Genomic DNA, 15,473 nt, shown 5'->3' with positions numbered 1-15,473 from the left:
AGATATTTAACTGTGGGAGAAGCAGAGAAATTGCCGATTGAAGTGGCATCATCACGTGGGTACAGTGCTCGTGCCACTTTTTGCGGGTGTAGTTTACATTCGGTGCCCAATTCGTGGAATGCCATTCTTTTCCAGTAGATCTAACCTAGTGTTTTGGATTGCAACTCTTCAGCAAAATTTACTTTTATTATGTCAAGACCCTTGAAAGTTAGAGCGAGTTAAGCTCGCTTCGAAGACAATGGCGGCACGTCGCCTCCGCTCAATAGGTTGACGGTCTTGGCGTTCTTTGCCTTTGTTTTTTCGTTGCGACTGACAGACAACACGAGCGTCGAGAACTTCCACGACGTGCCGGGCGTCGTCATGACTCCAGTCGATTCCTTCTCGTCCGAGTTCTCGTCCGGGTTTCCCTTCTTGAAGGCCTTGACGATGATGTTGCCGTTGCCCTTGGGTCCACTGCATGCGATGGTGTAGTTCGCGGCCTCGTTCGTGAGCACTCCGACGTATTTGGACCTGTCGCTCTTAATTGGGTGTCCGAGCAACTGACGCGCCCTGTCGTGGTTGTTGACGTGGTCGAGCACCAGTTTGTGGACGTAGAACGGGCGGTTATGCAGGATGCGGATAGCGAAGAAAGACGCCACGCCACCGATCAACACACCGCCGATGACGGGGAAAAACATCTTGTTGCCTAGTGTCTCGGACTTCTGGTGTGTCACGACGTCCTGGTTCTGTAGAAACGACTCCAACGCTGAGAACTGCGTGCCGTCCTCGCAGTCCACACTCAGCTGGTCGAACGTGACGATGTCGCTGTCTTTTTCGTCGTTCAAATGCAAATTTTGTCGATAATGCACCACTACACTCCCTCTATCGGCAACAAAATATCAGGTCAGTATCACGCCACAAATGTTAATGATACGGTAGTACGGACTTGTCGCCTGTGACCTTGAAGCTTCCTTCGCTGCTCTTTTGCTCGACTGGCGAGCCGTCGGCGTCGAGCTCTCGGATGCGCTCAAAGTCCTTCGGATAACCCACAGTCTCAAACACACGGTGGTCTTTTACTACAGCGCGTTTGGCCATGTTGAAGATGCGAACGTTCTGTTAGGCAACTTTTTGCGTTAGTGAAATTTCAAAGTTGCCTTTTTGTCGTCACACTTTGGCAAATGCAACAAGGAAGCTTGCAACACACCTCGTCTTCATTGGCGTCGCGAGTTTTGAAGCGCGCTACAACACCCATGGCTGACATACCTACGGCCACATACACCGCTAGCAACTGCATAGTGGGTGACAGACCGGAAGCAGTCTTGACGCCGTCCTTGAGGCCTAGTGGCTTGTCCGCACTGGGTTGAGAGCTGCTGAAGCGCGTGTTCAATGCACGTCGCTTGTGCGACACATTGAAAGGCTGAACATCCTGCGCGAAGGCTCTCCGCGTGGCTGAAGCTGCCGCTGCGCGACGCAAGAATTGCAACATGATCGAACGTGCGGCGACGACGAATTGATGGGCTTCTATTCGGATAAGTGTAATCCTGTAGAAACCATTGCTACAAATTTGAGAGGAGTGTGTACACTTATTGGTTACATTACACTTAATACCGTTACTTTTGTGAAGATTCTGCTACGCCAGTCATTTTTGAAGGACAGGACAGTGAATCATTGGTACTCCACCATTTTTGGAAAACACCCCGAAGCCGAAGAAGCAGATAAAGCCTCGAGTCTTACAGTGGCTGTGTTTTTGAAAATCGTTGTCGACCGACTGCCACGCTCTTATGTCAGGAGTTTACTTGCTTACCTCTGTAGCGCTAGCTCTGTTACAGGCGTGGAAAAGGAATGCTTGGTGGTGGCCGGGCTCGTTCTGAGCTCGGCCTTTTCATCGTTCAGGCGCTGATGAGAGTGGAACGAGGGGGCATCCACCCCCACGGGCCTAGATCAGCTTCTTACATACCGTTTAGCACTTGGTCTTATGTAGTTGGTCTCTTCGTGTGACTGAGCAATGATACTGAATTGCAGCGGATAGAGCAGCTCGCTGCCCGCGCCGTGCGCTGCAGTTTTATCAGATTTGCCCATAGGAACGCGAGCACTAAAAGCACACGTTTAATCTCTTCGTGGTCGAACGTGCCGTCAACTGTGTTCACATGTCAGCCCTTTGAAATTGGTACTACTATTTTACCAGTAGTGCTGCAGTAGTACTGCTACTTGTACTACGCGATGTTGTAGTTTTGGTAGCAGTGAAGTTGATCAATTACGTTAGAGTCCATGTGGGTGTCCAACGAGACACGGTGCCATGGGACACGGACTGATGCGACGCCAAGCAGAAGTGGCAAGCATGATAATTATCGTGGCAGTTCATCCGAGCAACCGTTAAGTGAGGTGGCACCAAAGAGGCTGACAAGCTTTTAAACCCCTCGTCAGCCAGCGTCAATCCTGGAGCGACCCCATTGTAACAATTCGCTAGGGTCGAGCTCCATGGTCACTTTCATAAAGCTGATTTACTGAACACACTCCAGATAAATCCTCTTCGACAAATTGACAGCCGGGACAACCAACACTCTCAATTCGGGAGAAAGAGTGGATTTTCCTTATTGGCAACGGCAGTCTTTGGGTACAAACGATGCCTCTGCAAGTGTGGGTTGGCCCGGTTTCTCCTCCGTCAACGGTCAACACTTGATTTGCACCATCGCAGGCAACACGACCGCCCCCCCATGCAGTCTGAAGGGATCCGAGCGCCGAGATGTTGCGTGCTGGAAGTCTTCCCGGCTCCACGTTCGAGTGACAGCAACGGACGCCACTCAACCATTTGGGGGTGAAGCAAATGAGAATGTAGCAAATGGTAGTCCCTACACCGCAAAAACTCAGCTGAGTCGAGCATGTTGCAGTCAGTCCACGTCAGAAAATAAGTCGCTTTTGCCCTGCCCTTTTTCTTGGGTGCGCCTTCTTAAAAAAACCTCATTCTATCTATGCATTTCTACGCGAAAAACCAGTTCGCATGTCGCATACTTGCCTACCCACACTTTTGAGAGAAAAAGAGGTGCCCCCTGAAGCGTCATTTCCCGATCCGCTCACTGGAACTCAAGTCCCAACTAATTCGTACTACCGAAGCTATGACCATCGGTGCTGTGAGATCAACGAACCTCGCGTATGTGCGCCTGGGCCTTCGCGGCCTCCAGCTCTTCTGCAGTCTGCTGGCCATGTCCTTTGCGGCCGCTGGCTTCTACGGCGGCGGCTCTACGCGCTCCAGCACGTTCGTGCTGCTTATGGGCTACACAGGAATGCTCTACACGCTGTGGTACATCGTGGCCGTGGAAGTGCTGCACTTGGCCAACCGCCCCGCTCTCCGCCTGGAACAGGGAACGGACGCCCTGCTGACCCTAATGCTGCTCATCGCCGGTATTTGCCTGGCCGCCTCGGACTACACCAGCAACTGTGGCTACGGATGGCACTGCAATAACCTGCGCGCTGCCACGGCATTCGACTTCATCGCCATGTTCTTCTTCCTCGTGTCGTTGGGTCTGACATTTGTGGCCGGCGGCGAGTCGAGCCTGGGCCACTCGAACGTTCAGGTTGAGGAGCCGGTGCCCTACCACCAGAACGCCACACCCACGGGCGCGCTGTCGCCTATTGGCCACCTCAACGATGGACCTGCTTCCAAGGTGTAAAAAGAGTATGCGCACTTTACTAGTATATCCAAGGGTGGCCAGGAACGAAACCGCCTCGGACGTCGCTGTGTGTGCTCGATAGTGCCGCGACGATAACTTTTACGTTCAATACATTTTCAAGCTGATCAATTTGTTCTAGGCTTGAGACGGTGTTCATGCTGCCACCAAATCGGGGCCGAGCCGCATTATTTCTTGAACCCCAGAGTCCCGAGAGGAAAAGCGTGATATTTTTGATATTAAACAAATTACTATGTAGTACTATTTTTCTAAATATTTTTGTGAATAATAAAATTTAAAATACAGCTTTTGTTTTAGTTTTTAGGGTCAGTCTTATGCAAGCTCTTTATTAGAATTAAGTCTTACAGCCACATCGTTTTTAAAGAGGCTTCGTCTATCATCCAGGCAACCTTCGACGCTGAAGAGCTGTAACATCCCACGAAAAAGGCGACACAACATTCAATTCCTTTCATGTTTCACTGTGGCTTTAGGTGCACTGCTATTGGACTCGAAACGAAGAGTTCAGACAGTCATTTCCACGCTTTCTGCAACGATAACATTTAGCTTACAGCAATGAAAATACTCCTTTTCGGGGAAAAGCGTGGCTTTCCTGGGGTCGGTAGCCGGGAAAAACTTGCCAGATCTCTGAAGTTGAGACCTTTATAGCTTAGCTTAAGAGCAAGTTAATCTCTTTCGGGAGGCAGCACCGCAATCGCAGTTTTGCAGTCTGTAGATCTTTCTCCTTCATTCTCGCTTTCACCTCAACAGCTCAGGAAGCTCCAGCCCGATGATTGATCTTTTGACTCCCACTATGCTGGCTAGAACTAGGCGAACACTTCGAGCTGCTCAGTTCCTCTGTGGTCTGCTCGGCTTGTCCTTCGTGGCTGCCGGGGGTGTCTCCTTCCACTCGTCCAACTTCGTCTTGCTCATCAACTACACCGGAGTGCTCTACACGCTGTGGTTCGTCATGGCAGTAGAGATTCTCAACTATTCCACTCGCACGTCGACTCGAGTTGAGCAAGGGATTGATGGAGTATTGGCCTTGACGCTGCTGATAGGAGGTATTTGTCTCGCAGCTTCAGACCACATCAGCTACTGCGATCACTTGTGGCATTGCCACAATCTCAAGACTGCAGTTGCCTTCACCTTTCTCGGAATGTTTGCTTTCCTGGCAACACTGGCACTGTCAATCCTGGCTGCAAGCAAGGAGACGCCGGGCCCGACGGAAGTCCCAGGACAATATCACATGGAAGCGACACCGACGGACGCGTTGTCCACTTCAGGACCTCAATTCGCCTGGCGCTAAGGTGTAGAACAGTCGATATTAAAGCACACACTCTAAATACACGCAGTCTTTCCTTCGGTTCCAGTTACCCGTTTGGCACCAACGCTATAGAGCTGACCTCTATTACTCGATGATACAACACAATTAGTGTAGTGTTTCGGAATCAAGTTCAAGTAGAATTTGCATCGAAACGTCATTAAGCTCGAGTATGTCCAGCGTCGTATCCTGCGTGTATGGAGACGCGCCAATACGTACAGGGAGCGCTGGGTTCATCAACGCCGGTGTTGATGGGCCAAAAAGCTCGTGGCAATTTCTGTGGAGCATCTAAGTGAACGACTCATTTCGTCTTTCGGACTCCAAAGGTGAAGCGAAATCATGCCCCTTGCTAACATCCTCATTATCGCCTTACCTCTCGTTTTCACCGTCGTGGTGTTTGCTCTAATGCTCAAGTTCGTCCCTGGACTTCTCGACGCTTTCTACTTACTATGTAGTCGACGGGAAGATAAAAACACCAAAGTGCATATCGATTTCGAAGTAGGCAGCGGCATATTGCTCTCTCCAGAGGCCTACCACATGACGTGGCTGGCACCCGAGTCCCAGGCCTATTCACCGTTCCGCACCCCGACAACAGCAATGCACCCGGGACTTCACGTCATCGAGAGACCACCACGATCTCCAAGAGTCATGACAAGTCTCGTGTCTCCGATCAAAACGGGATGCTGTCCGCTGAAGTGAGCAATAAGAGGTCAAGATCAACTCCCGCTACCGCACTCTCCGGTAGTTCCCAACACGCTGTCACCAGTCAGAGTCAGAGAGACGAGTCCGTTTCAAGCGTAACCTCTCTTCTACGATTGGTTACTTCCAACATTGACTCAGCGCTTTGATTTGGTGCTGGCTCGTTGGATTCTGGATGCCTCGGAAAGCCTGCGTGGGCCGTACAGATCATCGACAACGTTGATCAAAGTGCGGTGTCGGCCGAGCGGTTAACTCTACGCTGCGTCGAATGTTGTGATCAACTTTAAGATCAATCGCATCAATCATGTGTGAGATCCCGTCAAGAGGCGCTCTATGGTGAGGATAGTTTTATCTCTCTTCTCCCAACGACAAACAGGGCTGGTACATGTAGTCCAGAATTGCGCAACCCAGAGCTTGGATAGTCACGCACTGTACCCGATGAATTGCCATAATTCAGTAGAATAATATTGCCTTGACCACTGCTCCCAAACTATTAAGTTCGCATAGTAAAACTGCGTGTTTTCATGAAGCGCTGCTGTACATTTAATTAAGCTTGCTTTGATTGGAAGCTTAAAAATAAAATTGTAAAATATATTTATATATTTATCTATTATCAATGTTTGTACGGCTGTTCATAAAGTCTTTGCAGTTATTGAAAAGAGAAACTATGCGCAGCGACATCTGCGCCTATAAGGAAAAGGAGTTTGTGAGCTCTTACCTCGTCGTGGCACCTTTTTATTAACGAAAGCTTATGGCTACAGCAGTAGCAGGTTGAACATGTACCAGTAGTTAGTTTGTGCCAAAATTAGTGCAAACAGTATTTGCACGGACCCAGTAGAACTGTAAAGGGCTCAAATCAACTTCTACTTATTTCTTTGGCTTTCGAGGTCGAATTAAGATCGATGCACGTAAGCTCATATTCTAATCCAATCGCTTGTTTCTTTTGCGTACTTAACGGGTACTTGTATCTTAGATTTACCAATCAGCTTATTAATAGAGTGCAATCAAAAATGTTTTCTACTGGATTATGGTAATTCCTCCACCGTACCCTTTGAGCAGCTTGGTCCGCCCTCATCAGAGTCACACTCGTATTTGCAGCGTCGAATACACCATGGAATTGCTGGTTTTGGGGCTCTCGTGCGCAGTGGTACTAGTGCTGCTCATACTCGCGCTCAAGTTGTACGCTAAGAAACGTCGTGAAGCACAGACAGTCTGTCCGCCTTCATCCCCGATGAGCACAGCGGAAATCAACAATCTCACAACTATCAACAACGTGACTTTCTCGTCATCCTACCTTTTGACAAAATCTACGAAAGCAGTGGCGCTCTCTCCAATCTACGAAGAGTCCAGATTTTCAGGGAAGTCTCGCGCGAGTAGCGTGTGGCTCGACGACCCTGGCCTCAGTTTGCCGCATTCCCCGGTGATACTGACCAGCCATTCGACTGCGTATGTTCACCCCCTCCATCTCTCGTGACTCGACTCCCACCCGTTGGTCTCGTGTGACTGCCGAACTATATAGAAATTCAAAGTGAGAAAGTTTCCAACGGGTGGATCACTCGGAGTGATCCACGCCAGGTCCCGATGTCCTCGTCCCGAATGCAAATTATCTCTTAAGATTTTCTTTGCCATTCTCCAAAACACTGTGAAAAGCTCAAGGCGAAATTCAAACCAAGCTAAAAGATGGCGCGTGGGAATACGCTGCGCTGGTCGCGAGCGTTGCTTCGCTTCCTCAACTTCGCGTTGAGTCTGGTGGCGCTGGCAACTCTGTCGCGAGCGTTTGTGGGGTCCTCGTACTATGGCTACTCGAGTATGCTCGGCAGCAGAGCGGCCACGTACGCGACGCTAATGACGTACACGGGCATGTTGGTGGGACTCTTCTTCCTGCTTTTCATGGAGCTCATGCGGCTCTTCCCGCGTCCAACACCGCGTCTCATCGAACAGCTCCTGGATCTTCTCTTAGCGGCCTTGCTGGTAGTGGCGGGGATTGTGCTGGTGGCGTCTGACTATGTGGCCAACTGCTCTGTGTATGGCTACATGCTACGTTGCAACCAGCTGAAGACCGCGGTGGTTTTCACTTTTTTGGCCTCGCTTTCGTACTTTGTCACGTTTTTGCTTGACTGTTGCGAGAGCTTCATGGGATCACGTGGCACTGGAGACCACAGCGACTCTGACGAAGCTGGCCACGGGTATCACGCTGAGTCGACGCCTACCGGAGGCTCGACACCAAAAGACGCATCCAACCGGGTGTAAGTTGAAGGAAATCAGAGTGATGGCAGAGTGATGGTAGTGTTTGACAATTTTTTAAGGATTATGACTTTTTTTTACCATTTGCAATACTTTCATGACTGAAAACAAAACTTTATCATACGAGTAATGGCCTTGATGGTATTGCGATGGATTTCACGCTAAGTTTCAACGAGTTTTCGCAGGAACCTTCGACCATTTTCCTAGCGTCGGCCACAGGTCCCAAGCTTCTCAATGTGTAGATGTCATTTCCAATAAGGCATCGCATCGAGCAACAATGGCGCGGGGATCGTGTAGTCGCTTTTGCATGCGAGTTTTCCTTCGTCTCGTCCAGTTTTGCAGCGCTCTGGTGGCGTATATCGCGCTCCGAACGGCTGGCGTGTCGTACCAGAACACTGCAGGAGGCCAGACTGTCGCTGTGGTCGTCAGCAGCAGCGCTATGAGCTTCGCGCGGATTATCAACTTTATTGCATTCCTGTACGCCTTCGCCTTCCTGGTGTTTATCGAGTGGCTTCGTCTCTGTGTGCATCCAATCGACTACTGCGAGAGAGTCATGGACCTCGTCTTGTTCGTGTGTCTCGCGACTGCAACGCTGTTGTTGCTCTTGTCAGGCGTCACGCTGCATTGTCATGGGAAGTACAACCGCTTCGTGCGGTGTGGAGGCGTGTATCTTGCAGTGGCGGCGTCGTTCCTTGCAACATTCGCATTCCTGGGAATATCAATGATCGGGACACGTGATGAAGAAAGGCAGCGGCAGCGACAGCAGGGCGGGCGCAGTGGACGCGGATCTGACTCGTACGCTGAGCACGGCGGAGCAACTCCCGTGCCTGTTGTCACTGCGCAACCAGTGTAAAATTCGAGGAGCCTTTAGAAACACTAAAAAAAAACGGGGCTGGCAAATGCAACATGAGGTTTTGACGAATAGCAACTCACTATTTTGCGATGAATATGGGTATTTTTGTCATATTCTCGATTCTGCTTTTTACCCGTTTAGATCTTCTCGGTTAGTTCCGGCACGGCCGTGAAGAGATCGTCAACGAGGCCGTAATCGGCCACCTGGAAGATCGGAGCCTCCTCGTCCTTGTTAATGGCAACGATCGTCTTGCTGTCCTTCATACCGGCCAAGTGCTGAATAGCGCCAGAGATACCGGCGGCCACATACAGTTCCGGGGCCACCACCTTACCGGTCTGGCCGACCTGCAGCTCGTTGGGCACGAAACCGGCGTCCACAGCGGCACGCGAGGCGCCCACCGCACCGCCAAGCTTGTCGGCCAGCTTGTAGAGCATCTCGAAGTTCTCGCCGCTCTTGAGGCCACGGCCACCCGAGATAACCACGCGGGCCGAGGCCAAATCCGGACGCTCCGACTTGCTCACCTCCTCCGAGACGAAGCTGGTCTTGCCAACCGTCGGGGCCTCCGGGGCCGGGCTCACCGAGGCGCTGCCGCCCTCGGCCGCAGCCTTCTCGAAGCCAGTGGGTCGCACCGTGATGAGCTTTACAGCGTCCTTCGACTTGATCTGAGCGATAGCGTTGCCAGCGTACGTGGGACGAAAGAACGTGTCCTTGTCGGCCACGGCCACGATGTCCGAGATGGGGGCCACGTCTAGCTTGGCACCAGCGCGAGGCAGGTAGTTCTTGCTGGCGTTGGAGCTGGGGGCCAGCACGTGGGAGTAGTTGCCAGCCTTCTGAGCGGCCACCAACAACTCGGCCACCTCCTCGGCCACATAGTGGTCGTACTTGGCATCGGCAGCGTGCAGTACGCTCTTGACGCCAGCCACCTTGGCCGCGGCCTCGGCGGCCGGGCCGGCCTGGCTGCCCAGCACCAGCACCGTGATGTCACCGCCGATCTGCGATGCGGCCGATACTGTGGCCAGCGTGGGCCCTGAGATCTGCGACTGGTTGTGCTCGGCCACCACCAGCGTGGACATGGCCGCACTACGCGGGGTCTGCGTGGCGACGCGGCGGATGATCTGCCATCATCAATAAAGCAAGAGAGTTTAGTAAACTGGCCGGCAATACCGCTACAGAGATCGGATCCAATGGCCTGCAGCCGTGAAGCTTAGCGGGGATCAAGGTGGATACAATGCAGTATCGGCCATGCGTCGAACAGCTCTGGATAAGTAGATATTTACCTGTCGGGCGAGCATGTCGATACGAAGAGACTTGTTTAGGGTGGATCTTGCAATGACGAGGTGCCTGCCGTGCTGACCTGACGGTAGAAAAGCTTGAAGAGCTCTACAAGTGTGTCGCTGCTGTTCAAATGTTTCTTCGGCTCTTCGCTTGTCAACTGTGCATTCATTTCTCAGAATCATATTTGTTCTTAAATCGTCTGACTACTCAGATCCAGCTGATTCCACACAAAAAGCTCTTTTTTCAAACAAAACGTTTTTGCTTCCGGATCTGAGTATGCATCTGGATTTGTGTAAGCCACAAAAACTAGATATCGTACTTACCGTCCTTAGCCACGCGTCATCTGAAAGTCCACCAGGTACGCAGCTCCAGTTCTCCTGCCTGTGTCGCTATTGCCCCTCTAACCACTCTCGCTGTGAGCAGCGTGGTCCTCCATCGAGCGTAGACACAGACAAACGCAGGCATGGCGAAGAAGACGGCGGACACAGGCGTGGGCTCCATCCTGGGCGACTTGTGTTCCAAGTACGACAAGACTACACCTAAGAAGATCAAACTCATCGACGGCTTTCTAGCCTACGTGCTGGCCACAGGCGTGCTCCAATTTATCTATTGCCTTCTGGTCGGGAACTTCCCGTTCAACTCGTTCCTCGCCGGCTTCGTCTGCACTGTCGGCGTCTTCGTTCTGGCCGGTGCGTCCAATATTCCCCGCTACAATTGATACAGAACGCTCTGATCACTTACTGTATTTCCCCCTTCCACGTTGCCAGTGTCACTGCGAATGCAGATCAACCCAGAAAACAACTTTGGCGACCGCACGGAGCAGCGCGCGTTCGCCGACTACCTCTTCTGCAACATCATTCTCTTCCTCGTGGTGTTCAACTTCATGGGCTAAACATTTCGTATACAAAAGGCCGCTACAGCGTCGTCGGAGGAATTCTCAGACCCCAAAAGATACAGTAGTGACTCAGGGATGGACAAGCGCTACAGTGGAGGACACAAGACACCGGACAGGGAATTGAAGTAGCAACATGGCTGCTCTCGAGTTTTGCGTCGCAAGACATAACGTAATTGTTAAGCGAGGATGTATAGGTTCATTTGGGTGCTCAACTTTCATACCCCAATTACGGTCAAGTCGACGTACTTGTTATCCATGTTATAGGCATGTGTACTCCACACTATGTACATCTCTCTTCTCTGCCCTCACAGAAGTGGCTATGTGAACCACGTTTCGCTGCAGAAGGCCAAGACGTGCGTCCATAGTGCCACCGGTAGCTTGTGAGTTCTAGCCGACGCCATGAGCGTCGTCATCACTGCACGTCGAAATCTGGCCGGGTAATGGGCGTGACTGAAGGTGCTCCACTGTCTCGTAGAGTTCACCAGCACTAGCGCAAACGTGCCGTGTTCGCTTGGAGCTGCAGCAGCCTCCTTCTCGACGTTCGCCCACGAGCCTCTCACCACGGCGCCGTCACTCCCCATCGTAGCACTGTACGTGTACATGCCCACCTCATGCTTCACCACATACTGCTGTCCATACGTGATACACGACGGATTCCAGCGTCCAAATACGGGACTAGTCTGGTGGAAGATACGCTCCTTACACTTGCCAAGGAGCTTTCCCTTAGGACGCAACTGTAGCTGCAGATCGAATGCGTATTCGTAACCCTCAGCGTCCGTAGCACAGCCGGACAGCTCGTACTCGCCGGTAGTAAACGCGTGGATGGCGTCGTCGTCGTCATCTATCTCGATCGCACTGGTCGCACTCCTACCACAGTCTGGCTTGGCGATCTGCTTCGAGTAATCGTTTACAGTAATACCGTTAGAGCGCTCTACTTTCTCCGTCTTGATAGAGATTGGAGTAAAGTCCACTCTAACGAGCTCTAGTTCGAACTCTCCGCGACCTCCTTCGTAGCCTTCAGCATGCCCCTCGTCCACATTGTGCCATTTGCCACTGAGCGTCTCTCGTCTCTTCACGTTGGCTTTCCCCTTTATCTTTGTTTTCTTGCCGTTAGAAGCATTTGCCGTGTCCTCAATCACTACCGCACCCGAATAGCGGAAATGGCCCACAGCTTCACGAACATGGTACTCGAGCACGTAGGCGACTCGGTTGGCTTGCCAGCGCCCTTTCAATGGACACACCTGAGGCTGTACCACTTCTCGAGACGTTCCACGTAGTGTACCATCCGGTAACAAGCGTAACGAGACTAGACACTCATCCTTTACTGTAGTCATGACTGGACGTCCTCTTCGTCCACTTCTCTGTCTCGGCACGACTGCAGCAGCTACAGACGGCGTGTCATACGTCGTGAAGCCTTTGAATTCGTACTTCCCAGGTCTCAAAGGGTACAACAGGGATGGTTCTCTGGACTGCATCATGGCTGCCTCTTTCTCGGCCTTCTCCGCTTCTTGTTGACGTTGATACCATTCCACAGGCTGCAGTTGGAACACTTTCTGCTCCTCCGACGATTCCTCTTTGACGTGACTCGATCCCGTATCGCTTGTCGACGCAGTAGAAGCTGACGAGGACAATTCCAGTTGGTTACCAGCACTGAAAAACCTCCATGTACCTACTGCTGGGGCGTCGGGTGCCACTGGAACATGCAAATGACACGTGAGTGTGTGTCGGTCCACATGATTGCGTCTCTTAGTGACCTCAAAGGCGCAACAATACTCCGCTGCTGAGGTGCCATCGCAACTGACAGTCCTGGAACAAGACGACACTACTGCCTCTTCGAGTGGAACGGCCTGTGCATTGCCCATAACGTGAGCAATGACAATGCCGTCCGGGTGGTCGGCAACTACTCGACGTTTGCGTTTCTTCCCGTTGACTAGAGCTCGCGGGCTTGGCTGCTTTTGGCGAACTTCGCCGTGTAAAGTCCCGTCGGACGCGATGCACAAGTGGATGCGACTCTTTTCGGATAGAAATCCACCCACACGGCCTTCATAGACGCGTTCCAGAGGTTTTAATGGAACCATCGACGTCTGGTTGACTTGGTGTCGAGATGAGAAACTCTCAATGTTAGTGGGGAAGGAGCTCTGGGCAGTTGAGCCACTGCACCACGTCCCCTCCATTATTGTTGCTTCAGTCGAGTGGGCAAGACGTTAAGTTCGTAACGGAGACTTTTGATTAGCTGATATTCCTAGTCGAAGAAGAGGATTGGGTATAAACACTATGGCTACATTTGCTGTAAGAATATGGCTACATAACTGTTTTCATGGCACCTTCGCGACTTCGTTATCGCAGCCTTTGGTCTCAGTAGCTGCCAGTGACTTTTGCAGCTCACTACGGAACCAGTTGTATCCACAATACGACACAATAGAGCTCCATAAGTGGTTGGGTAGGATCCCATCTCGATGAGATGCAAGCAACAGCAGCTTCACACACTCCCTGAACGCTGCCGGGTAGTCTTTGTGATATGTTTCGCTCCAGACTCGAGCAGCTTTAACCAGCTGGAACTCTAAGATACCGCGTTCAGCTTGACTTGTTCGTGCGTCGAGATTGCCTCCCAACACTCGCAGCTCGGAGTTCTGCCACGTACCTTGCAAACCTGATCGAAATGGAGAGCCAAAGTAGATATACGTGTGCTTATTGCCGTGCATCTCGTACTCCAGCAAGAAGTTGAGTCCACTTCGAGTCCACATCCCAGCAAGTGGGCACTCTTGCGTGAACGGCAACTCTCGAGACGTCCCAGACATCATCCCATTGGTCTGTAGAGTGAAAGTCACAGCACATTCGTACACGAACGTGTTCTCTGCGATGGTGATACCTTGTAGTTCGTATCGTCCAGGAGTTAGAGGGTGCAGTGGGTTATCCAGCGCTTCTAGTTTGTGTGCAATAGGTCTCAATGCAAAATCCTGCGCTTCTTCCGCGTCCTCTCGGATATCCACAAAGCGTCCTGACAGGCCTTGCTGGCGCGTAAGACGAGCGATACACTTGACGATCTGAGACCACATGCCCTGTGCACCTCGACCCCATTGAACGATCTTAAAGTGGACCATATAGGACGTAGAATGTGCACCGTGTTGCCCGTCAGACGGCATCTCCGCCAATGCTCGTCCATCATACACTTGCAGATTGGTGACAGTCTCTTCATCCTCTTCTTGAGCCTGTAGTGTTATTGTTTCCTCTGTATTTTGATATTCCTCTCCGTCTACATCGTCGATGTCTTCAGTGGTTCCTCCTGGTATGGGAGTGTCCTGGTCAATCCGTTGTTCTACGTTTGGTTGAGTGGCGGTTGAAACTGGTTTGATGTCGACGCGAAGGGAGCTGTCACTGTGGATTTTGAATGCGAAGCGGTGTGTTTCGCACAGGAAAGAAAAGCTGCCTTCGCACTCGAAGATCTCCACCACGTCCGCAATGCTCGCCATCGTCACTTCTCGCTCTTGGGTGACAGCCATCTTGGCTGATCAAGTGATGATTCGCTGTTTTTCATTTTTCATTTAGTGTTTGATTGGTGGATAAAATTTCTAAAAGATGGGTACATCGAGTCCTTCATTGCATCACGTCGCAGATTTCGGCGTTGATAAAGATACCAACGTCGAAGGGTCGGAATGAGCGGCGATTCACGGCGACGGTTGCTCAAAGCTCCTCATGGGATCTTGCATGTTCCGTTAGGAGCAATATTCGCTCTCACTTTGCTACACTGCAGCAAGACCACAGCAATCAGCGACGACTTACAGACTCGTAACAGGACGTCGACCTTGAGGCATGTTGGGCGTGTTCAAGGTGGCGATCTTCTGTCTTGCAGCGCTGGTATTACTGACCTTGCCGCAGGATGTAAGCGCGTACTGCCCGAATGGCTGCAACGCACAGGGAACTTGCGGCAAGAACGACAAATGCACGTGCTACGAGCGACAGGATCAGGAGACCGAGAGCATCAAATACCCGGCGTTCAAAGGCGCCGATTGCTCGCTACGCACGTGTCCGTTTGGCGACGCGTGGGTCCAGGTTCCTACCGCAACGAACACTGCACATTCGCTAGTCGAGTGCTCGAATCGTGGGCTTTGTGACTACAACACGGGTCACTGCATGTGCTTCGCAGGTTATGAAGGCAAGGCCTGCGAGCGAACGGAGTGTCCGAATGGCTGCAACGGCCGCGGCATTTGCCTCACTCTGGCAGCTATCATTGCTGGTAGACCCACTCCGCCGGCAGCTACTGTCTACGCTGCATGGGACGCCAACAAACACATGGGCTGCTACTGTGATCAGGGATACCGCGGACCCGACTGCTCCCTCAAGGAATGTCCCAGTGGCGACGACGTGTTGCTCGCCTTTGGCCAAAAGCAAGGGCGCGACTGTGGAGGGCGAGGCAAGTGCAACTACGAGTCGGGCGAGTGCGAGTGCTTCCCAGGTTACTACGGCACGGCGTGCGACTCACAGACCACCGTCAATTAAGACGAGGAACAGGAGGAACGCTAGACAATGGCTACATAATTCTCC

At 51.7% G+C, this 15,473-nt stretch overlaps 10 protein-coding genes across 10 annotated transcripts; 6 read left to right on the top strand and 4 right to left on the bottom strand.

Annotated features, from left to right (window-relative positions):
• Positions 1-218: 218 nt before the first annotated feature.
• Positions 219-2,058, bottom strand: PITG_12887 (uncharacterized protein; the record flags this gene model as incomplete). The annotated part of the gene is made up of 4 exons (XM_002900210.1): positions 219-861; positions 926-1,092; positions 1,184-1,520; positions 1,937-2,058. The coding sequence occupies 4 exons, from the start codon at positions 2,056-2,058 to the stop codon at positions 219-221; spliced, it is 1,269 nt and encodes a 422-aa protein (XP_002900256.1).
• Positions 2,059-3,092: 1,034 nt separating this feature from the next.
• PITG_12886 (uncharacterized protein) lies at positions 3,093-3,911 on the top strand (the record flags this gene model as incomplete). The annotated part of the gene is made up of 1 exon (XM_002900209.1): positions 3,093-3,911. One exon carries the CDS (start codon positions 3,093-3,095, stop codon positions 3,645-3,647), a length of 555 nt encoding a protein of 184 aa, XP_002900255.1.
• Positions 3,912-4,431: 520 nt separating this feature from the next.
• Positions 4,432-4,950, top strand: PITG_12885 (uncharacterized protein; the record flags this gene model as incomplete). Its single annotated transcript, XM_002900208.1, has 1 exon — positions 4,432-4,950. One exon carries the CDS (start codon positions 4,432-4,434, stop codon positions 4,948-4,950), a length of 519 nt encoding a protein of 172 aa, XP_002900254.1.
• Positions 4,951-7,344: 2,394 nt separating this feature from the next.
• On the top strand, positions 7,345-7,914 carry PITG_12884 (uncharacterized protein; the record flags this gene model as incomplete). Its single annotated transcript, XM_002900207.1, has 1 exon — positions 7,345-7,914. The coding sequence occupies one exon, from the start codon at positions 7,345-7,347 to the stop codon at positions 7,912-7,914; it is 570 nt and encodes a 189-aa protein (XP_002900253.1).
• A 271-nt stretch (positions 7,915-8,185) lies between these two features.
• On the top strand, positions 8,186-8,761 carry PITG_12883 (uncharacterized protein; the record flags this gene model as incomplete). The annotated part of the gene is made up of 2 exons (XM_002900206.1): positions 8,186-8,584; positions 8,714-8,761. 2 exons carry the CDS (start codon positions 8,186-8,188, stop codon positions 8,759-8,761), a joined length of 447 nt encoding a protein of 148 aa, XP_002900252.1.
• A 100-nt stretch (positions 8,762-8,861) lies between these two features.
• PITG_12882 (electron transfer flavoprotein subunit alpha, mitochondrial precursor) lies at positions 8,862-10,111 on the bottom strand (the record flags this gene model as incomplete). Its single annotated transcript, XM_002900205.1, has 2 exons — positions 8,862-9,876; positions 10,039-10,111. The coding sequence occupies one exon, from the start codon at positions 9,832-9,834 to the stop codon at positions 8,899-8,901; it is 936 nt and encodes a 311-aa protein (XP_002900251.1).
• A 388-nt stretch (positions 10,112-10,499) lies between these two features.
• Positions 10,500-10,928, top strand: PITG_12881 (dolichyl-diphosphooligosaccharide-protein glycosyltransferase subunit, putative; the record flags this gene model as incomplete). The annotated part of the gene is made up of 2 exons (XM_002900204.1): positions 10,500-10,725; positions 10,804-10,928. 2 exons carry the CDS (start codon positions 10,500-10,502, stop codon positions 10,926-10,928), a joined length of 351 nt encoding a protein of 116 aa, XP_002900250.1.
• A 320-nt stretch (positions 10,929-11,248) lies between these two features.
• On the bottom strand, positions 11,249-13,105 carry PITG_12880 (uncharacterized protein; the record flags this gene model as incomplete). The annotated part of the gene is made up of 3 exons (XM_002900203.1): positions 11,249-11,776; positions 11,867-12,504; positions 12,583-13,105. The coding sequence occupies 3 exons, from the start codon at positions 13,103-13,105 to the stop codon at positions 11,249-11,251; spliced, it is 1,689 nt and encodes a 562-aa protein (XP_002900249.1).
• A 141-nt stretch (positions 13,106-13,246) lies between these two features.
• On the bottom strand, positions 13,247-14,032 carry PITG_12879 (uncharacterized protein; the record flags this gene model as incomplete). The annotated part of the gene is made up of 1 exon (XM_002900202.1): positions 13,247-14,032. The coding sequence occupies one exon, from the start codon at positions 14,030-14,032 to the stop codon at positions 13,247-13,249; it is 786 nt and encodes a 261-aa protein (XP_002900248.1).
• A 643-nt stretch (positions 14,033-14,675) lies between these two features.
• On the top strand, positions 14,676-15,428 carry PITG_12878 (uncharacterized protein; the record flags this gene model as incomplete). Its single annotated transcript, XM_002900201.1, has 1 exon — positions 14,676-15,428. The coding sequence occupies one exon, from the start codon at positions 14,742-14,744 to the stop codon at positions 15,426-15,428; it is 687 nt and encodes a 228-aa protein (XP_002900247.1).
• Between the last annotated feature and the right edge of the window lie 45 nt (positions 15,429-15,473).

The sequence above is a fragment of the Phytophthora infestans genome, genomic scaffold, assembly GCF_000142945.1.
Source record: "Phytophthora infestans T30-4 supercont1.27 genomic scaffold, whole genome shotgun sequence".
NCBI classification, from domain to species: domain Eukaryota; phylum Oomycota; class Peronosporomycetes; order Peronosporales; family Peronosporaceae; genus Phytophthora; species Phytophthora infestans.
The sequence above is the reverse complement of the archived record's forward strand: the minus strand, read 5'-3'. Positions and strand labels throughout refer to the sequence as shown.